This window comes from Ipomoea nil, unplaced genomic scaffold, assembly GCF_001879475.1.
Source record: "Ipomoea nil cultivar Tokyo-kokei standard unplaced genomic scaffold, Asagao_1.1 scaffold0317, whole genome shotgun sequence".
NCBI classification, from domain to species: Eukaryota; Viridiplantae; Streptophyta; class Magnoliopsida; order Solanales; family Convolvulaceae; genus Ipomoea; species Ipomoea nil.
In genome coordinates, this window is record NW_017616745.1 from 5169461 (window position 1) to 5193149 (window position 23689).

General features: G+C 35.7%; 3 protein-coding genes across 3 annotated transcripts; 1 reads left to right on the plus strand and 2 right to left on the minus strand.

Moving 5' to 3' along the window:
- Positions 1-4010: 4010 nt before the first annotated feature.
- Positions 4011-4500, plus strand: LOC109167345 (SKP1-like protein 1B). Its single transcript, XM_019316367.1, has one exon. The coding sequence runs from the start codon at positions 4021-4023 to the stop codon at positions 4498-4500; it is 480 nt and encodes a 159-aa protein (XP_019171912.1). The 5' UTR covers positions 4011-4020.
- A 1112-nt stretch (positions 4501-5612) lies between these two features.
- Positions 5613-10347, minus strand: LOC109166402. Its single transcript, XM_019315386.1, has 7 exons — positions 10236-10347; positions 9745-10132; positions 8667-9592; positions 7834-8578; positions 7361-7662; positions 6314-7273; positions 5613-6190 (listed from the first exon to the last, which is right to left on the minus strand). The coding sequence occupies exons 1-7, from the start codon at positions 10345-10347 to the stop codon at positions 5613-5615; spliced, it is 4011 nt and encodes a 1336-aa protein (XP_019170931.1).
- Positions 10348-14915: 4568 nt separating this feature from the next.
- On the minus strand, positions 14916-16604 carry LOC109166418. The gene has a single exon (XM_019315387.1). It carries the CDS (start codon positions 16602-16604, stop codon positions 14916-14918), a length of 1689 nt encoding a protein of 562 aa, XP_019170932.1.
- Positions 16605-23689: the final 7085 nt, after the last annotated feature.

Sequence of the window (23689 nt, forward strand, 5' to 3'; positions counted from 1 at the left end):
GAGAAATGATCAGATTATACGTGAATTGTCAGAAACTATAGCTTTTTTGCTGCTTTGCCCAAAGCCTCAACTCTCAAATATATGAAGCCATGTTTCATCCCCATACATAACTTTGCACCATAGTAAAACATAATTCTTGTATCTAAAAAAAATTATGAATTTAATATTTGTTAATATATTTTTGTCTTCTTGGTCAAACCCCGACGCCTCATATGTGGTTTGCAAGGTAAGATTTACTCAGTCTACACCATCGGATAATAGTTGCGATAGTTGGGTCGAGCTCGATTGAGAAAGTATTAATAAGAATTAAACTCGTAACCATTCAAGGGATTTGTCCACTTTAGACATAAGCCTTATAATTCCCACACTGTCGTTGTCAATGTTCCAACCTTAATCTCTTTTCTCAAATATTGTCTACTGAACCAGTGAATTAAACTGATCCGGGCAGAATTCAAAGTCTCTTGAAAGAGTTGTTTAGATGAGTGAATGCAAACTTTATCCAATTAGGCTTATTATGCGGGATACCTAATTAGTAATTACATAAACTTTGCAATCAATATAGAATATAGGGTTTAATTAGGCATGAAAAAAGTGAGAAATAATGGTTATGATTAGCTGTGCATTTGGCAGTGACTACATGACATATTGAGTGGGAATTGAGAGAAGATGTCTCTTTTTAGACTTGAAGAAAAATGAAAGCTTTTCTTTGGGGCCCCACCAAAATTTGACTTCACTTGTAAACAAATTGAAAATGTCATAGCGCGATGGCGGGAGTTCCACCTATTGACGCGTTCTATTTCTATTTTAATTAATGAAAAAAATTTATTACAAGGTCGAAAATTTTGTTTGACGTGTCAATCTTTTTCTTAGAAATTTATTATCACTATTTAAAGATGTACACTGACAAGTAAATATTACTCTTGTATAATAACATGCAAATCACACATAAAAGAAAAATACGTAAAAATGTGTCATGTTTTTATTGATTAATAGTGGAGGCTTATATCCTCCCTACCTTCTCTCAAAAGGTTGAATCCCTAATCTCAAGAGCCCTCACAACTCGGCTCGACAGAGTCTTTGAGAATATATAAATCACGGTAATTCAATAACTCAACAGACCGAGTCAAATATCGGTGCACATAAGGAATCTATCTACTTTAAGCATAATCCCCACACAGCCGATGTCGAAATTCTATCCTCCCTACCTATTTATAAAGAAAAGTTGTTATACATCATGCTTTGCAAGATTTGAATAAAGACACAATGAAAAAATTAGTGAATATATAGATAAAAAACATTAATAGAAATAATTAATACACCGCGAACAAACAAGAAATATAAATCAATGACCTTTGATCTAGTGACACGAAGTGATTCTCTCATATAGGAGGTCATGAGTTCAAGTTTTAATGAAAAAGAAGCATACATTGTGTACACAATGTATAAGATTTTAGTGACACTAGACCACAAAGTCCCTACTTACTTAACCTATTGAAACACAAAGAGTCAATACCGTCTCTATTGAGACTCAAGTCACTCAACTAACAACTTCTTATGGTGCCACTAGACCACAATGTCCTTATTAATAAAACTAATTCTCACTTTTAAGGATATATTGGGGGATGACTTTATTTTTTTACGTTTAAATGGTTTATTGTAATATAATTGTGAATTGTATTTTAAATTTTCGATGTTCGTAGTATTTAATAAATTCCACTTTTTTTTTACTACATCTTTTAAGAACAACGGGGGAGAAAGTCCAACAAATATCTCACTTTTGCTGACTATATTTAAAAAAAAAAAAAAAAAGATAACGAGAAAGTCCAAATATCTTAAATTTTGAAAAATTCAAACTTAGATTTGATCATTAGTTACCATTAGATTCTTTTTGGATGACGAGAAAAATTCATAGTTATTATCTGATAGTGTATTAGGTAAATTAAAGTTCTATGTAATAGCTCGCAAATAACACAATATATATATATATGTAAATTGTACTAAGAAGATCTTATGCGACAAGCTTGACTGAGAGGGTGTTGGCAATAATTGAACTTGTGATTTTCTGATATGAGAATATTGGTCTGGCTCTGATGCCAAATTGAAGCATGTGCTACATCTCAACTAAAAGCCTAAGTTGATAGTTGGATTGCACATTAATGGTTATATGATCAACACGTATTAACACGAAAGGATGCAAAATTCATTGATTTTAAAATATATGAAGCAAGTTGAATAGAATTTGTCATTGACTCTTAAATTAGAAAACAATTTAAAAAGGGAAAAAACTCATAAAGAGACTAATGATCAAGTCTCACCAATAGTAATATGGAAGCAATCGCTCAAATAGGGTGTGAAAAACATCTGGAGTGGTCGATTCCACATTTTTTTTTATCACAAGTTTACAACTAGTAAGAGTGAAGAATTTGATTGGTATGGATGGTACGTTCATTTGGTATGTTTGCTCCACATTGTATTAACCCGGGGCTCGTGTAGCTCAATGAAAGCACCAATGATGGATTATATTAACTCGGGAGGTCCGAATTAATTAACCCGAATAAATAGAGGAATGTGACAAGTATATGATTAAACGAGTAAAAGTTGAATATGAATGCAATAACGGGACGAAATATGTACGAATATAAGTCACTTTGACAAATATTGTATTAATTGCGTATAAAATGCTATTACAAAGGTAAGAATTATGTAATAACAAGACAAAGTACGGGATTGGGACAGATTGTGTCTCGATAGGACATGAATGAAGGGTTTTATACCCAACTTCGCCATAACAACTCCGGAGGAAGTGGTGGGAGTCGCCTCAACCATCTTGGACCGCAACACACACCGTGGGACCCGGACAACGCGGAGACGACCCTGCCCCTTGGCCGAGCAAGGAGGTCGGCCGACCATGAGGGCCATGGCCAACCCCGGTCATAGTTTGCTTGGCCGACCTCGGCCTAGGTTTGGGTCCGTGCCTCGGATTCGATCCGCTCCATATTATTCCGCTCCGGATCCGTTTCGTAATTATCCATCAGTTACTATAGAGATTCCTAATTTCCTACTATTTTAGCAATAAGGTTGTTTGCCACGAGGTGTTGGATTAGTCAAACTAAACTTGGATGGGCTTCGTGGTTGGGTTATTGAATTTAGACAATTTCCCATATAACATGATATTTATAAAATTTTAAAAAGTAAAATAAAGTAAAGTAAAGATTTCATTTCATATCTTTAAAGTATAGTTATTAGAAATAAAATTGTTTGAATTACCTATAAAATTGGGCTTTAGGTCTACTTGTAAAAAGTATTGAGACAAAAAAAAGAAAGAAATATATATATATATATATATATATATATATATATATATATATAATAGCAACAAGCTACAGTAAATTAAAGAAAAAATAATCCTAAAATGGGTGGTGAATGGGTGGAGCAAAATTCTCATATTATAAGGTCATGTGGTTGATTATTATCAACACTCTCTCAATCGAGTTCATCATCTTATTGCAATTTATGCTTGGAACTATTACACAAGCATAAAATTTGTTCATGTATGCAGAGTTCCCTTTTTACAAAAAGCATTATCATCACTTATATAATTTTATATAAAGTAATACCATTGGTATTTTTTATATCATAATTAATATGTCCGAATTAGGTTGAACGCGAAATATAATATAATACGGAGTAGATAAATTTATAATTAATGAATTAAATAGAATGAAACTATGTTAAGTTATTATTTAATTTTGTAATAAAAAAAGAAGAAGTAATTTTTAAAATATAAAATAAAAAAGTAACTTAATATTGTTTAATCCTTATCATATTAGAAAATCTAATCAGACCTCAACTATGAATATATGATCGAAACTGTATAGAATTAGGATTGTTTAAACATAATTGAGTGCCTATATTAATACCATCTGCTCCCCTCCTACCCAATCCCTACAATTCTCCTTATCAGTTCGCGCGCGAAATTAAACTTTGAGACCCAAATTCTCCAATTTCTTCACTGCCATCATGTCTTCTTCGGACATCAACGACTGCGAGAAGATGGTGAGACTGAGAGCCAACGACGGCGAGGAATTCGAGGTGGCGGAGTCCGTGGCGGCGCTGTCACAGACACTCAAGTTCGTGGTGGAGGATGCCGGCGGCTTGGGAGAAGACTCTGTCATCCCATTACTCAAAGTCGACGGAAATACGCTGGCGAAGATTCTCGAGTACTGCAAAGTGCACGCCGCCGCCGCCGGCAAAAGCAATGCCGAGAAGAAGGAGTTCGACAAGAAGTTTGTGGAGGTGGATCAGGCGGAGCTTTACGATCTTCTCACGGCGGCGGACTATCTGGAGATAAGAGACTTGTTGGAGTTAATGGCCCAGAGAGTTGCGGACATGATCAAAGGCAAAACCGCGGAGGATATTAGAAAGATTTTTAATATCAAGAACGACTTCACGCCGGAGGAAGAGGAGGAGATCTTGAGGCAGAATGCTTGGGCTTATTGAACATTTTTTTGGGGTTTATAGTTTTGGAATTTTTTTTTTCTAATTGTATATTTAATTAAAATTGACGTTTTGGTAGATTATTGAGTTGATTTGTATATTAATTCTGTTCAATTTATGTTTTGTGAAATTTTTTGTAATTTTATTACTGCTTTTCTAAAAAATTATTTATTACGGTATATATTTCGAATATAAATCACAATCACATCCGACTTTAAACATTTAATTGTATTCGATCTAAATTTTTAAAGACTTTTTAAAAGTTTGTCGGTATTTGATCCAAAATTCAAAAACTTATTAACTTTTATGTACTCTATAATATTAGAATTTCACTAAACTTTTTCCTTACAAATATAAATAGTTGAAATGCAACATTCAAGACCTCAACTCTAAGGGGTCGTTTACCAAAATGGAAAAATAGAGGATTTTCTGGAAAAACAGAGAATTGGAGAGGTGGAAGAATGGAAAATGGAAAACTTGTTTACCAAAATTCTCTTTCCAAATTCTTATTCCATCTCCATTCTCCACTTTTCTTAAGGAATTTGGAGAAATAGAAAACCAACTTCTCCAAATGGAGAAATGGATAAGCACGCGTGAACAGTGCTTTAGGTCGTAGGATCGAATTCGCGCGAAGCCAATTTGACGCCTCTCTCTTCAGTCTTCAAATCTGATGTGTGCCTCTTCATTGCTAGCTTGTTCCTTCATTAATTTTTTTTTTAGAGATTATTATTATTATTATTACCAACGCCACCCCCCTCTTCAAAGCCAGCTTCTTCTTCTTCTTTTATTTTATTATTATTATTATTATTATTATTATTATTATTATTATTATTATTATTATTATTATTATTACCAACGCCACCCCCCTCTTCAAAGCCAGTTTCTTCTTCTTCTTCTTTTTATTATTATTATTATTATTATTATTACTAGCATTGTACCCGTGCGATGCACGATATAAAAATTGCATTTTAATTTTGAATTGTATTATATTGTAATGCATAATACGATTGTTCATTGTCATAATAAACTACAAATATAACATCAAAATAGTTCATAATACAAAATTGCAAGTCCAACAACAAAAAAAACTTGGACATACCAAATTATCAATTTATTTAACAATTATTAAAAACTTCATGGTAAACAACATTTGTTGTTGAAGTACAATTCTTATTATGATCATCACAAATTAAAATTTTCAGGCCCTTAGGATTGCTAACTCTAGACGCTGCCACATACAATTGTCCGTGTACAAACACTGGTTTCTTCAATAGCAACCCAACATGCGATAGTGTCTGACCTTGACTCTTATTTATTGTCATGGCATATGACAACATTACTGGGAACTGTCTTCTTTGAAATTTGAAAGGCAATCTTGTATCTGATGGAGTCATAGACATTCTAGGTATCAAGACCGAACTACCGGCATTGTCACCCGTCAAAATTTTGGCCTCGATAACATGTTCGGACAATCTTGTAATAACCAATCTTGTACCATTACATAAGCCTAATGAGTGATCTATATTTCTCAACAACATTACAGGTGATCCAACTTTCAATGTTAATGCATGGTTGGGGATCCCAGATGCTCGCAACCCGTTGAGAAACTCTGGGGTGTGAACATCTCCCAATATACCGCTAACTGAATCTGATTTACATACAGTGTCGCAACTGAAGTATGTTTTACACTCAGCTATATGCAATTCACTCATATATTCATTTATTGCGTTGACAACATCTAGCGTTGGTGCTAGTACGGCACGACTTTGCATATAGTTGTGATTACAACTACCGTTCAGAAACCCTGGAAATATACAATCAACAATCGTCTTGATCGGATCACCGTCACACTGTAGTAACAAATCATGCGGAATATCAACATCTGCATAGCCATCATTTGGACCACCAATTTTTCCATCACCGATAGAAGCAATCCAATTAGCAAACTGCTCAACTTCAGACTGATCCGCACCAGCTTCTATTCTATTGAGACGAAGATTCTTTGTCAATCGCAAAACTATACAATTATCCCACAAATATGAAGAATTTATAGTTGCGCCAACAATATCTTGCCTTGTGCCTATTGGAATCACAGGCAGTATTTGTCTAAAGTCTCCACCAAATACAACTGTCTTTCCACCAAATGTTTTGTCAGCACTTAAAGGATTGTTGAATCTAAGCAAGTCCCTCATCGTCCTATCAAGAGCTTCAAAACAATGTTTGTGCATCATAGGAGCCTCATCCCATATTATTAGCTTTGTCTTTATAACCAATTCAGCAAGATGACTACCATGTTTTATGTTACATGTTGAATCCTCATTTACTGATATGGGTATTGAAAATCTTGAATGTGCAGTCCGACCACCAGGTAGAAGCAAGGAAGCGATACCACTTGAAGCTACATTAATCACAATATCACCTCTAGATCGCAATGATGCTGATAACGCCCTCCAAAGAAAGGTTTTTCCGGTACCACCGTAACCATATACGAAGAATAAACCACCATTATTATTTTGAACATCTCCCATGATCGTGTCATATACAACCCTTTGTTCATCTGTGAATTTCGAAGTTAACATCTCACTCTCTTTAGATAGAGCTTCACGATCATATGACAATTCTTCTAACAACAATCTATTACTAAGTAATGATATATCAGCCAAGTTGGGTAATGGCATTGGTGGGAAGTCTTTTAAAGACTTATTATAGACTTGTAACAATTTTTCTATTTCCATCAAAGCATAATTTTTCTTCGAATCTTCAGTCAAACTCAAGTCTGTAATAATTAATATTAATGTGAGACAAATTAACTTATACTATTTTGCAAAATGAATAATATTTTAAAACATAAGTGATAAGAAACCTTGATTTCCAGCTATTCGCCTATGGTAGAATTCTGCATCTTCAGAAAGGTGTTGCCATGTAGCACCCCAGACTGATTCTGGCCTTACTATTGAACTTGATGTTAGCAATATAACAAAAAGTTTTCTCATTGAGTGCCCGGACGACCAATGGCTTGCCTCATTGATTGCATCAATATATTCCTTATCATCATCTAGCAAACCGCGGGCATAACATGCATCCTTGAACGTCAAGTGACTTACACCATTAAATGTCTTGATGTCTTCAAAACTGGTAGGACCACGTACAATGTTCAAAAGGCACCTTAAGTAATATATTTCGCCACTTCCTGGTGGGACATAAAATATACGACCAATGGAAAAGCCCCTCTTCCTTGGATGCCATTCACGAACATTCTTTTTCCAAACAAACTTATTTGGCATGTCAATGTACGTTAAAAGTCTTGCATCTGGGTATTTCTTGTTAGCTTCAAACCAAGCAGTAAACATGCTCTGAGCTACGGTTGGACGACTTAACACTCGTTCAATACTATCGTCATCCTCAAAAATCACTGACTGACAGTTTGGCAGATGAAAACTCAATCTCTCCACAGATGGCGTTCGAAATTGGACGTCAAAACTGAACAATCGCCATGTGGCCTCACATGCAGAAACATAACGACAATCATAGTACATGCCTATCTCATCTATAACCTCATTAGAATTTTCATCCACTGTACTTTTATAAAACTCAGCAGTCACTCTATCGTTTCCCTTGTTCACATACTTGAAAAGGTATTTGATAGACCTTGATTGGTTACACCACTCAACATTGATGTGTGCATTGTATTTAAGAAGAAGGTACCTGTTATGTGGGACTACATATTGATTATCCAACTGCGTACCATTTTTCACTACTGTTCGACCATCATCACGTCTCCTATACTTTGGGTAACCATCATCATCTAAGGAAGAAGATTCTACAAATGTTTTGGGAAAATGCTTTGAACATTTTCCGTTTGCCATGCATGGAGACTTCTTATTTGCAGCACCACAAGGCCCATGAATCATGAATTCCTCAACTGCATTAAAGTATTTGATATCCCAATCTTTGTCGGGGATCTCAGCTGAGATAATGTCATCCATGTAAGTCGTGGATAATTCAACACATTGTCTTAACAAAAACAGTAGAATATGGGCATGGGGCAACCCTCTCTTTTGAAATTCAATAGTATATATCACTGTAAAAAGAAAAAAAAATGTTACTATGCAATATCTTATTGAAATAGTATATGTACAAACTAAGGATAAATATTAATACTCACTAACCTGATCTAACTTCCCCAAATAATTGACCAACCCTTATCTCCCTAATAAGGGAATCCAGTTTTATTTTAAAAATTCGACAAACTATGTCGGGTCTATCCTCAGCATTTAATCCTCGTTTCTTTATGTATCGCTGAATCTCTGGCCACTTTGGATTACATGTAAATGTAATAAACAGATTCGGGTACCCAATCCATCGACAAATAGCCATGGCATCTTGATAATTTTGTATCATGTATCTAGCCCCCCCTGTGAAGCTTGACGGCAAGACAATTCGTCTACCTTGAGTGCTAGGGTCAATTTCACCTCGTGTCAATGCATCTGATAACCCTTTATATGCTTCACACCTCAATGACTTTTGATTCTGCCGAATGTATGTTAGTCTACTGGATTCGACCATGGTGTACGCATCAACCAAAAACTGTTGCAACAGCCTCTTCGAATATAAGATTGTGTTGACCTCCTCTACCCTCTCATGTATACGGAAAGAGAAAAACTCCCTTTGGGATATTCGTTGCCTTCCAAGAGTAGAACTTGATTTTGGTACAGTGAACTGTATATATTCACGATAACCATCCTCACCGTATGGGAACAAAACAGGATATTGTAAGGGCAAATAAGATGGATTCAACTCACTTATACGCTTCAATTCTCCACATTTGGACTCAACCAAAATATCTCGTTGCCCTAACATTGGATCTAGATCACCAACTATTAGTGCTGCAACTTCGAAGGCCGTTGGTAAGTTATAAGTTCTTGCATCACTACTTCTTTTACCAATGAGTCTCATTTTAACATCCACTCGGGGGTTAGACTCAATCTCACCCTTAGCCATCCGAAACGATTTAACTAACACATTATGCTCATCTAATACTTCTTTTATGTCTGCAACAACACCATCATGAATTCTGTTTTTACCATCGTCACTCCTACAAAAACGTCACAAAATGTATATTTTATTAATTTATTCTTTGAAGTTGAGCATATGCATAATTAAAAATTCTTGTAAGTTTTTTTGAAACAACACCTGAATGTGTTGATACGGTTGTTGACCTCGTTTTGAGTATCGTGTATATACAGCTGGGCAAATTTTGGTTGATTACCATCTGCAGGTAATAAGCTTCCGATCAAATGGAAATTTTGACCATTTATCCTAAAAATTGGTGGGGCATTTCCACGGTTTATAGACTTGTCAACTTTACCACCCATTGAAGTAAAACAAAACATACTATTATATGTCCTAATATGTTCTAAAAAATTTGTCCTTTTGTCACCCTGAACAAAGAACAGGTCATGCAATTTTTTGGGAGGGACTGTCATTGACGGTAACTTAATCTTCCCTTGAGCACAACATCCTGAATACTTTGGTGATCTGCATACAACCGATTTATTAACCCTTTCTTCATACCAAAAAATAGCATCGCACTGATCACAACTGTATACCGGATCACCTAAATCTGCATATTCAACTACAAAATCCAAAAAGATATAATAAAATAAGTTTCGCAAAAACAAATGTCAAACCAAAAAAAAATTGAAATCGTAGTTAAAATTAAGTAATTTGGCCCTTACCATTAGTACAATCCTCTTCTATTTCTTGTACATGGAAAACGTCATCAAAATCTTGAGATAAATTCATCGGAATGAACTTAGCTTGCGAACTTGTTTCAATATTCTCGTTCATATCTTGTTCAGCTGGTTTTTATAAAATGACAATCTATATGAGCATTTTATATTAGTTTGAATGATAGTTAAAATTGTATAATTAGAATTACATATTTGTGTATATAATATTTCAAAGTACTTTGATTTCTTTTGGTCCGAATCATGCTATGAGGGTCGCATTGACGACTTCTGCTTGCCCGTGTATGTATTTTTTTTGGTGGTACGACATTTGATGTGCCTGTGAATTTTAATAAACTTCAGTAAGTGGTGAAAAAATGTCAAATTTGGCACTTGTAATAAATGGTTGTAACTATCGATACATACCATTTGTAATATCACTCAAAGGTATAGTTGAATACATTGTTAATTGAGATTGGGCATCCTTTTGCATCGGTGTACATAAAGACCTTTTCTTAATGAGTCTTTCCTTAACTACATAAAAAAAAAACGTACGAAGTAATTAATAGAACATTTTTTAAGACTAATTCTAATCATGTTTATAAATTCAAAATATAAAACAACATACATAATCATGAATAGCTAATCTCTATACAAAATAATTATCTATCTAACTCTACGTAAACATAATTTTATTCCGTAATCTTAAAACTTATCACCTGTATCATGAGCTCTTGAGAATGAGTTGTTTTGTCAAAAATACCTTGCGATTGCATCTTAATTGATGATGCAATCTCATTATTACTCTTTATTGACGACTTGACTAAACTCCCATCTTCCAAAAAATAAATATATAAAATAATCATACTTCAAATCTTATAAAAATATTATTCACTATAAATATGGAATTAATCAATCAAAGTACTAAAATAAAAATTAACACCATACACTTACTATTGTATAAAATGTTTATAGGTGTACAATAATTTGCTTGAAAAACACCATACAAACAATTTTGAATTGTAGTAGATTGGCAAATAACCGTCTCTTCCAAACAATTTTCTTTGTCCTCTGCATCAGTGTATATATTTTATTAAATTCAAATACGTACATGGTCATATTTAAATAATAAAAAAAAACATAATAACAATTTTATTTAATTACTAACAAATAAATTGAATTTCTACTACATAAAAATTCATTAACTCAGTATTTCTACTACAATAAATAGATAAATAAATAAATCAATAAATATCTATATATACATATATATAATGAATTCTCACATGTTTCGCCGAAAATATAGCATAAAAAAACTATATATATTATATTATTAGTTAGTGAGTATTAATATTTAAATGAGGTTAGTGCCCCAAATCTCCCCCAAACCTGCTAGAATATTCTTCTCATGAGCTCCTAATTCTGGGCGACGAAAACCAAAAATCTCATTTTCTCCTACTGCATCTTACTTGGTTCTTTGTACAGTTGTCTTGCTCTATCGTGGATTTTGAGTATTACGCTTTGGAAATTTCCTCCAAAGTCTGGGGGGTTCTTCCTTCTACTTCCCTAATTCTAAGGTTGGAGTTCTCTGAACTTCAACCTCAGTGCATGCGGCTCCATCAAAACTTTTTACAGCTTTCTTGGATTCCGATTGGTTTTTTAGAACAAAATTTTCAATGGGGGTATGTTTTTAGGGGTTTTCTGTAGATTATTTAGATCTGACCAACTATATTTGTTTTAAGGAACAAATCGACGTAGTTAATGAACAAACTTCATCGATCCAGATTACGGTGACTCAAATCTTGGGTTCCTAGAGGTTTACTTTTACATCTCTATTATCTCTGTTAGACATGCTAAGAGACTCTATCATGGATTTTCAGTATTACGCTTGGGAAATTTTCCTCCAAAGTCGGGGCGTTCTTCTTTCTACGGGTATAATTCTGAGCTCGGAGTTCTCTGAACTTCAACCTCAGTTTACGCGGCTAACACTTATCTTTATTCAGCTTTCTTGGATTCCGATTAGTTTTTTAGAACAACTTGTTTCAATTATTACTACAATGGAGGTATGTTCTTAGGGGTTTTCTGTAGATTATTTAGATCTGACCAACTATATTTGTTTTGAAGGAACAGATCGACGTAGTTGATGACCAAACTTCATCTATCCAGATTCCGGTGACTGAAATCTTGGGGTTCCCAGAGGTTTACTTTTACATCTCTATTATCTCTGTTAGACAGGCTAAGTGACATAACACCCCAGATATGGGTCTTTTATCTCTGTTAGAATGATTCATGACATAATACAAACTATATTGTGTTTTTGCATGTTATGCTCGCTAAGATTTATATGGAAGACAAACCGGGAATAAGTACCTATCTTACTTATGTATGGATTTCGTATTGTATTCTAAGCATCTATGATAGTTCTCTGTGAATGAAATTACTGATATGATAATATGAAATTTATGTTGCCCGATTTTTCTGCTTTATGTTTTACCTAAACTGTTCTTCTAAACACAGATGTTGAGATATTTGCACATGATGAGAATTAAATCTGATGCTTTATGCAGTTAGGAAGGTTGAAATACCTGGATTTGGAGAACATTGTAGCTTCCTCTTTCTTCCTATGACTGCAGAAGTTGTTAGTTTCTTCATTCTGCTAGAATTGTGTTTTGGGAAAATATGAGAGAGGCTTAAAATTATATAATATGATGTAAATATACAAATGGTTTCTTTGACTATTTAATTTGGCATTACATTGGAATACTAACAGTTTTGTCTTAATTATTTCGTGTTTCCAGGCATTGGAATACCTCAATGCTGCGCAAAGGAAACTCTGTCATTATTGCGTTTCGAAAATACAATTCCTATTATGATTATAGATATGTAAATAAATAATGACCATCAATACTTTGAAAGGCGTATCCCACTTTCGGTATACCAAAGTCGTTTTTCGTGAGCGGGAATTTGGCTCTATTGTTGTTTCCTAGGTGTGTGACTATTTTATATAGTAAGATTATTATTATTAGTACCAACGCCCCCGGCCCCTCTTTTCAAAGCCAACTTCTTCTTCTTTATTATTATTACTAGTTTTTTTACGTGCATTGCGCGATTGGTATAATGTCCAATGCTTTTTTTAAAATAATTACTTTAAAGTATATTAAGGCAAGATTATATTGAAATTGTTCATGCATAGATAATTGAAGGTTGAATTTGCGTATTTAAATAGGTAATTCTTCTCCTAAAGGTTGAGTCCCCAACCCCAAGGGCCCCCCACACTCCGACCCGACAGAGCATTGTGGGAAGTTGTAAATCACGGTGACTCAATGGTTCAGCAGACAGGGCCAAATGCTGGTACGCACAAGGAATCCGCCCACTTTGGACATAATTCACGCATTGCCGCCGCTGAGGTTCACACCTTGGTCTCTTCTCCCAAATACTACCCACTAAACCATTGAGCTAAGCCCGTGCATGTTAAATAGGTAATTCTAAGTTTACAAATTCAAGATAATATAGTCAATATTGATTATAATTGTCAATAAAATAATTGTATAAGTATGGTTGAAACCAAATACGGGACATAAGGGAGAACAAATAAAAATTAGGGCATAAAATATGAAATATATACTAATATTGTTTGAGGAGATTCCGACATTAGGATTTGTGGTTAAGTTCTATTGAGATTTTAATATTAGAATTAGATTAATGGTGTAGTTATAATTCTATATTAGACTTTAATATTAGAATTAGACTAACGGTGAATTAACGGAAAAGTTAAATGGATAATCATATAATTAAGGATAAATTAGAAAATCTTAAAAGAAAAAAAATTAAAACCTGAACAATATGAACCATTCATTTGATTTAATAATTTGGCGGTCATTTTTTCTACCCAATGTTAATAATTAAATAAATTCGCTGGTCAAATCCGCTAATGTTAATCGCTAACTGCTGATTGTCAAACAAGGACATTGCGAGGTAGTTCTCACTTCAATTTGTTGTGTGATTTGAATACTCTCTTTGTCACAAAATCTCTCAAGTAGTTAATATGGTTGGCTTTATTAATTATATTTTTTTAATTTTTTCATGGTATTAATAAAATACTTGGTAAATAAATATATAGCATTATTTTATGTTATAACTTTGATATTTAATTAGAAAAATAGTGCACAAAAAAGATAATAGATAATGTAGTGAATATAATCAATTGATGAATTTGAATTTAAAACTTTTAACATTTGAGAAAAATAAAGACAACATAACTAATGAAAATATTTCTTTTAATTAATTTATTGATAATTAATAATTTGTTTTTCAATGAATAAAGACATTGTAAGGACAATGTAGCGAATATAATCAATTAATAAATTTGAATATAAAGAATTTTTATATTGAAGAAAAATAAAGACAATATAACTAATAAAATTATTTATCTTATTTAATTTATTGATAATGAATAATTTTTTTTTTTTTGAATAAAGACATTGTGAACACATAATTCTAAATTAAAGAAATGCATATGTATTATTTTTTGTTGTAACTACTAAATTATTATTTATATAATTTAATAAGAGTAAAATAGAGTACTAATTATGCCAACTTTGATTGGGATGAGGTTCGAACCTAAGACCTTTTTTTTTTTTATTGAAATCAATGAGTAAGTTTTTTTTTGAAAAGAGCCTGTACGGCATTTTATTCGAAGTATGCAGAAATAGAAGCTGGAGGAGCAGAATCCCAGTACATAGGATTCGAGTCAGTAAATGTAGTAGATGCTAATGTATGAGCTAAATAATTATCTACTCTAGGAATGTAATGAAGTAAACAGTAATCAAATGTCGATAAACTAGTCCTGCAACTATCAATGGCATAGCCCAAGTAATCCCGTGACGAGTGTGTCGTAGAAGACAGGCATTGTTGAAGCACCAAACAATCCGTGTATAGCTCGATAGAGTTTATTTCGCGACTCCTCAACCATGACAATACTTCCTTGCATGCAACAGCCTCCGCCATTAGGGCTGAAAAACAATCTATCACTGTAGTAGCCATGGCTGCAATATAACTCCCTTGGCCGTCTAGGATAATTGCTCCCATTCTTGTCCTGTTCGTCTGTGGATCGTAAGCCGCATCGAAGTAGCATTTTCCCCTCATGCCGTGAACAGCATTGCGCGCGGTGTATGTCGTAGAGAGTTGCGGTCGATGTACTGTGACGATGGGCGTGGCAGCCGTATGTAACGCCGTGGCTATAGGCACGTCCGCACCGGTTGTTACTGCTATGGTGTGGTCTACCGTGGTAGCATGGATCGGCTGAGTTGGTGTTCGGTGGTGAACCGCCTTCCAAGCATTGAGAGCTGATGCCGCCATCACAACCACTTTCCGAGGCCTGGGTAAGTACGCATCCCACACAGCTCCATTCCTTGTGCGCCAAATATAATAGAGTATTGCAACTGCATAAATAATCCCGTCATCATCTAAAACATTCATCAAATCATTAAACCAATCTCCAAAAATATTTATAACATTATTGGGGATTGGAAGGTGGGATTGTGTCCAAATGGCTGCCGTGTAGGTACATTTGATCAAGGAGTGCACAACATCTTCATGTTCAATTCCACACATAGCACATGTTGGGTCAATATCAACCCTCTTTATAAGTAGGTTCTTTGTAGTGGGCAAAATATCATTTAGAGCTCTCCATAAAAATGTTTTCCACCTGGGTGGGATTTTAAGCTTCCATAACTTTTGCCATTTATCAAATGTCACAACCTGTTGGCTATATTCTCCAACTACTGTTCTGTATCCATTCTTAACAGAATATTCACCTCTTGGATCCCCATACCAGTACCACAAATCCTCATAATCTGGTGACACAGGTATTTTCAGAATTCGTTCAATATCCTCAGGTATGAAAATATCTGTTAGAATATCTTTATCCCAGGTTCGTGTCTGTTGATCCATCAGACCCACTACTTTCGCCTGTGCCAATTGGGGTGGTTTTTCTGTTAATATCTTCGGTTGTAACCCATCATGCAACCATGGATGATCCCATATCAATGTTGATTGGCCATTTCCAATTCTCCTCCTAACTCCCCCACAAATCAATTCCTGTGCTGCCAAAATACTCCTCCAACAAAAGCTCGGGTTAATTCCCAAACATGCATCATATAAAGAATTAGTGGGATAATACCTGGCTTTATAAACTCTTGAAACTAATGATTGTGGCTGTGTCAGGAAACGCCATCCTTGTTTTCCAAGCATAGCTAGGTTAAACGCTCTCAATTCTTTAAACCCCAATCCTCCATATTTCTTTGGAATACATAACTTATCCCAAGCTTTCCAGTGAATACCCTGATCATTATTCGACCTCCACCAATATCGATTCATGGTTCGCTCAATGGCAGCGCAAAGAGAGGTCGGTAGCAAAAAGACACTCATTGAGAAGGTAGGCATAGATTGAGCCACACTTTTCAATAGGACTTCTTTCCCTGCTTGTGACAAGAGTTTTTTATTCCACGAACTAATCCGCTATCTTATCTTATCCTCAATATAAGCAAAAGCTGCCCTTCTGTTTCTGCCCACAAATGATGGGAGCCCTAAGTACTTTCCAAAATTCTGTGCCTGCACCACCCCCAATATATTGGCCACCTCATCCCGCGTTTCATCTCCTGTGTTCTTACTATAACAAGTACTCGATTTGTGATAGTTGACAGCTTGACCAGACATTTTTTCATATTTTTTCAGACAACTTTTAATCACACCTGCTTCTTGGGCATTTGCTTTGAAAAAAAGCAAGCTATCATCAGCAAAAAATAGATGGGTAATAGAAGGTGCCCCTCTAGCAACTCTACATCCATGTATCTCCCCCTTCGCCTGCGCTTGTTGTAGTAATAGTGAAAGCCCTTCAGCACAAATGATAAACAAATAGGGCGATAGGGGATCACCTTGCCGTAAACCCCGAGTCGGAGTAATTTGTTCAGTCTGTGAACCATTAATTAATACGTTATAAGACACAGTGGTCACACACATCATCAGTAGTCTCACCCATCTGTCATCAAATCCCAGCGCCATTAACATGCTTTCCAAAAAGGGCCATTCCATACGGTCATAGGCTTTCGCCATGTCGAGTTTTAGAGCCCCCCAACCTGCTAAACCACATTGTTTCCTGTTTAGGTAATGTCCCACCTCCGCAGCTATCAGTATGTTATCCGTAATTAATCTCTCAGAGATAAACGCACTTTGGGATTCAGATATGATATTCTCCATTAATGGTTTCATTCTGGCAGTAATAACTTTAGCCATAATCCTGTAGACCACATTGCTTAAAGCAATTGGCCTATAATCAGAAACCATCTCCGGGTTTTTCTTCTTCGGGATTAAAATAATATTCGTCTCATTCAGCTTACTCGGAAATGAGCCAGTATTCAAGCAATTCATAATATACGAAGAGACATCAGTTCCCACCACATCCCAGAAATGCTGATAGAATCCTGGATTCATCCCGTCCGGTCCTGGTGCTTTATCAGGATACATTGAGAATAATGCAGATTTTACCTCACTTACTTCAAAAGGGCGCAATAACCCCTCATTCTGTACTGGCGTTACACGCGGTTGTATAGTCGCAAAGAATTCATCATTAATTGTAGGAGAGCTCGATTTAAAAATGCCTCGATAGTAATCCAAGATGATATTTCTCATGGCATCTCCCTCAATCCAATCCCCACTATCATTCGTTATTTTAGCAATAGAATTCTTTTTCTTTCGATTAGAAGCATACCTGTGATAAAACCTGGTGTTTGCATCCGCATCCTTGAGCTAGTGCTGCTTGGCCCTCTGCCTCCAATAAGTATCCTCCTGCAACTCAACACGTGTCAAACACTCTTCTAATCTCTGGAATTCAGCTAGGGATACTGGATCTGTACATCCTCTGAGGCGTAACTGTTCCTTCCGTAAGCACAATATTTTTTCACCAAACTTGTGGAATCGGTCTCCACCCCAGCGCGTTAACCGGTTACCACACAATGTGACACATTCCTGCAATCCCCTACCTCTTCCTTCGTCCCACGATTTTTCTACCACCGCTCGACATCCTTCATCATGTAACCATGCCATCTCAAATCTAAAACCTCTTCTCAGACCCCCCCTCCTTTCCCGAAGATTCAGAATCCCAAGGAAAAGAGCCGAGTGATCTGACTTTCTAGTTAAAATATTCTGCACACTTGCATCGGTTACCAGCTCTCTCCAATCTTGCGTGGCCAAAACCTTATCCAACCTTTCCTCGATCCAGTTTGGAGTTCCCTTCCCTTTTTCCCAAGTAAAGGGATACCCAGACATCGGTAATTGTGTCAAGCCACACTCCTCAATTGCCTCTCCAAAACCCCTCAACAAGCTGTCCGGATGAGGATTCCATCCTCGTTTCTCACACTGGTATAAGAGATCATTAAAATCTCCAATGATTACCCATGGCAGATCCGACTTTCCTGCCAACGAACGAATAAGATCCCATGACTCCCTTCTCTGTGGTCGTTTTGAGAAGCCATAGAACCCAGTCATCCTCCATTTATCAAATCCCGGCATACTCACTTCCACGTCAATATGATTATCAGAATAACCTATCACAGTTGCTGTATCATTCGCCCTCCATAATAATGCCAAGCCACCACTCAATCCAGAATTATCCACATTCAAAAGACCATCAAAACCAAGTTTTACCCGAAGTCGTTCTGCATGATCCCGGTTAACCTTGGTCTCAATCAAAAATACAAAGTCGGGTTTCTTACGGGACACCATGTCCTCAATTTTCCGAACTGTCCGTGGATTACCCAAGCCACGGCAGTTCCAGCTCAGAGTGCTCATTGGGATGGGCGGGTCTGCACTGCAGCACCCGCCATTCGCAAGTTTTTTTGTACGTCTGTCATCGTTATATCCTCCTCCACAACTCCCTCACCTCCTCGGCCTACCCCACATCCCGCATCATCCGATGGTACCGAGCTCGGACCATCCGATTCCACACCCACACCCACGACAACTCCCCTCCCAGCCTCACCATCCGTTCTCCGTCTTTTTGGATCCACTCTCACCCCCTCACCCTCCCCAGCCACCTCCCTCTCCCTTGCACTTTCCGACTGCCCCATCCCACCCTTTCCCATCACCCCAACTTCCACGGCCCGGCCCCCTAACCCGGTCAACTCCTCCCTCCCTACTGTCCCACCATTCTGCCCGTAACCCCCCATCCCAAAGCCAATTTCTTTTCTCCTTTCTTGTCCTAGTTTGAACCATTTATCCCCAATGTGCTTGGCTGGACTATTACCCCCCGCCCTCAATGTCGCAGCAAACATGTACTGATCCGGGGTTAACAAAGAACGTCGAGCCGCTAAACAAAACTTATCAGTGTGTCCCATTATTCCACAGAAGAAACAGAACATATGCAGGCGCTCGTACTTGAAATTTATCCAAGTCCATGTCCCATCTCGCATAATCATCTTCATACGTCGTTTTAACGGAGCCGTCACATCATGCGTTATGCGTATCCGGTAAAACGAGGTCCATGACCTCTCAAAGTTCCGCTCATCATACCGTTTAAACACCCCCGCAAAATCACCAATCCGTTCTAACACCTTCACCGTTCGATAACCCAACGGAATATCGTAGACCTGTATCCAGAAATCCACAGTGTTCAACACCACTTGCGTTGGATCGACTCCATCCTCGAGAATTTGACAAATAAGTGTTGTGTTTTTGAACGCCCATGGCCCCTCCTCCAACACCCGGCGCATATCGACTTCGTCAAAAAACGTAAAGAGATACAGATTCGGGAGCACATCTGTTATCTCTATTCCCATGAGAGGCCGCCAAGCTGCTGCCATGACCCTCTTCATCACCTCAACCTTGAGAATTCGATCGGTCAAGAACTTCCCGATCAACGTCCACGTTGTTCGCATAGGGGGCTGCGCCGGACCTTCGAACATCTCCTCCTCAAACCGCACTCCATCCGCATCATCCTCCAGGTTCATGTCTGCCGTTGATGCAACAAGCTCTCGTAGATTCATCCTCGCACGAATGATGTTCAGTCGGAAAACGAAAGTCTAAACCCTAGGAACGCCGGAACCCTAGAACACAGGGAGAGCCAACGCCGGAACCCTAAATCGCAGGGAGAAATCAATGAGTAAGTTAACGGTGAACTAACGGCAATTCTTAAAATTTTAACAGAATTAGTAACGGTGTGTGGGTATTTTAGGAAATTTTAGTGTAAAATTTAAATCTGATCAATCTTTTAATCAATCTGAACCATTCATTTGATTAAAATCTGTGACCGCCATTTTTTCTACCCATTATAGGCCTAACTCTCTTGGGCTCTTATTAGTATAGTAGATAGTAGATTATATTATTATTGTTATTATTATTATTATTATTATTATTATTATTATTATTATTATTATTATTATTATTATTATTATTATTATTATTATTATTATTATCTTTGTTGTATAAATGTACAAAATTATATGGCCCATATGGAATGATTTTATTTAATGAAATTTGAAAATTAGAGAAATAAAAAACTGGAGGAATAGGGAATGAAAATTATAAAATTGGAGAAATGGAAAACTGGAAGAATGGAGAAAGAAAACTGGAAAAATGGAGAAATGGAAAACTGGAAATGAAAAAACAGAGAAATGAAGTAAACGACCCCTAAACTTTTCAACTTTCCCTACGGACTTTTTCTCCATGTATAAATCAGACAAAATCTTCATCCATTCTTATCAAATTTTATGGTACGTTTCATAACTTTTATAGATACTCATATAAATAGTTGAAATACGACCTCCAAGGTTCCAACCTTAATTTTTTATTTTATTTTCAAACATTTCTATTTCCAATGACCAAGAACTATTGTTTTCACTTGGTTGTTTGGGGATGTTTTTTTACCCTATGATTTGAATTTGTGACCTTCCATCGGGGACAGTCACAGAAATCAGAAATGTAATTAAAATACAAACTACTTGGGATTATAGAATTCACCAATAATAATAATAATAATAATAATAATAATAATATTATTATTATTATTATTATTTTCATAAAATTTGTTATATATATTAAGGATATATATATATATATATATATATATATATATATATATATATATATATATATACTAGTTTTTTACGCGCATTGCGCGATTGAGATAATGCCCAATGTTTTTTTTTTTAAATAAGTACTTTAAAGTATATTAAGGCAGGATTATATTGAAATTGTTCATGCATAGATAATTGAAGGTTGAATTTGTGTATTTAAATAGGTAATTCTTCTCCCAAAGGTTGAGTCTCCAACCCCAAGGCCCCCCCTCACTCCGACCCGACAGAGCATTGTGGACAAGGAATCTGCCAACTTTGGACATAATTCCCGCACTGCCGCCGCCGAGGTTCAAAACCATTGAGCTAAGCCGGTGCGGGTTAAATAGGTAATTCTAAGTTTACAAATGCAAGATAATATAGTCAAGATTGATTATAATTGTCAATAAAATAATTGTATAGGTATGGTTGAAACCAAATACGGGACATAAGGGGAACAAATAAAAATTAAGGCATAAAATATTAAATATATACTAATATTGTTTGAGGAGATTCCGACATTAAGATTTGTGGTTAAGTTCTATTAAGACTTTAATATATATTAGAATTAGATTAATGGTGTAGTTATAATTCTATATTAGACGTTAATATTAGAATTAGACTAACGGTGAATTAACGGAAAAATTAAATAGATAATCATATAATTAAGGATAAATTAGAAAATCTTAAAAGAAAAAAGTTAAAACCTGAACAATATGAACCATTCATTTGATTTAATAATTTGGCGGTCATTTTTTCTACCCAATGTTAATAATTAAATAAATTCGCTGGTCAAATTCGCTAGTATAATCCGCTAACGCTAACCCCTAACTGCTGATTGTCAAACAAGGACATTGCGAGGTAGTTCTCACTTCAATTTGTTGTGTGATTTGAATACTCTTTTTGTCACAAAATCTCTCAAGTAGTTAATATGGTTGGCTTTATTAATTATATTTTTTTAATTTTTTCAGGGTATTAATAAAATACTTGGTAAATAAATATATAGCATTATTTTGTATTATAATTTTGATATTTAATTAGAAAAATAGTACAGAAAAAAGATAATAGATAATATACTGAATATAATCAATTGATGAATTTGAATGTAAAAATTTTTACATTTGAGAAAAATAAAGACAATATAACTAATGAATTGATAATTAATAATTTTTTTTTCACTGAATACAGACATTGTAAGGATAATAAGAGTAAAATAGAGTACTAATTATGCCAACTTTGATTGGGATGAGATTCGAACCTAAGACCTTTTTCTATTGAAATCAATGAGTAAGTTAACGGTGAACTAACGGCAATTCTTAAAATTTTAACGGAATTAGTAATGGTGTGTGGGTATTTTAAGAAATTTTAGTGTAAAATTTAAATCTGATCAATCTTTCAATCAATCTGAGCCATTAATTTGATTAAAATCTGTGACCGCCATTTTTTCTACCCATTATAGGCCTAACTCTCTTGGGCTCTTATTAGTATAGTAGATATATATATATATATATATATATATATATATATATATATATATATATATATATCGCAATGCACTAATTTATTTATGATTTATAAAAATATAATATATATTGTCATCTAATAGTAACCTGTTATCTTTCAAAAACATACTATATGTTGTGTTTAAAATAATGAATTAATTTTTTACCATAACTTACCTAAGATTTTTTTAAAAAATTATATTAGACACTCTTAGCCATATTATTATTAATGTTATTATTATCTTTGACTAGTTTTATAGTAGGTTTGTTTTATATGGTGTTCCTGTTAGATAGGATAATCTTATGTTAGTTGTTATTGCTTTCATATTTAACTCCTATCCTATTGGGATTGAATGATCAGAATAGTTATCTCATCTGGTATTAGTTAGACCAGGTACTCTCTCTCTCCTCTCCTCCCCGCAAACTATCCGATCACCTCCCTAGAACATTCGGCGACCACCATGTCCACCAACTCACCTGAGCGCACTGTTACTGCTGACGATGGTGCACCTCTGGTCGCCTCCCAAACCTCTTTATCGAGTGCCCATCACTTTGTATCGATAAAGCTCACCTACAGTAACTTTTTGTTCTGGCGAACCTAGTTGGTGCCGTTTCTTCGCGGCCAAGAGCTCCTTGGTTACGTCGACAGGGATACACCGTGTCCGCCACCCACGATCAACACTGCTCCGGCCGATTCCGGTTCCGCTGCAACCACTACCGTCCCAACACCGAATCCAGCATATAGAGCTTGGATTAGAATAGTTATCTCATCTGGAATCAATTCGGTACGCTCCCCAACCGCCGGCTCATGCCAACCTCGTGGTCTCCGGCGAAGATGCGGCGGCGGCAGCTTCAA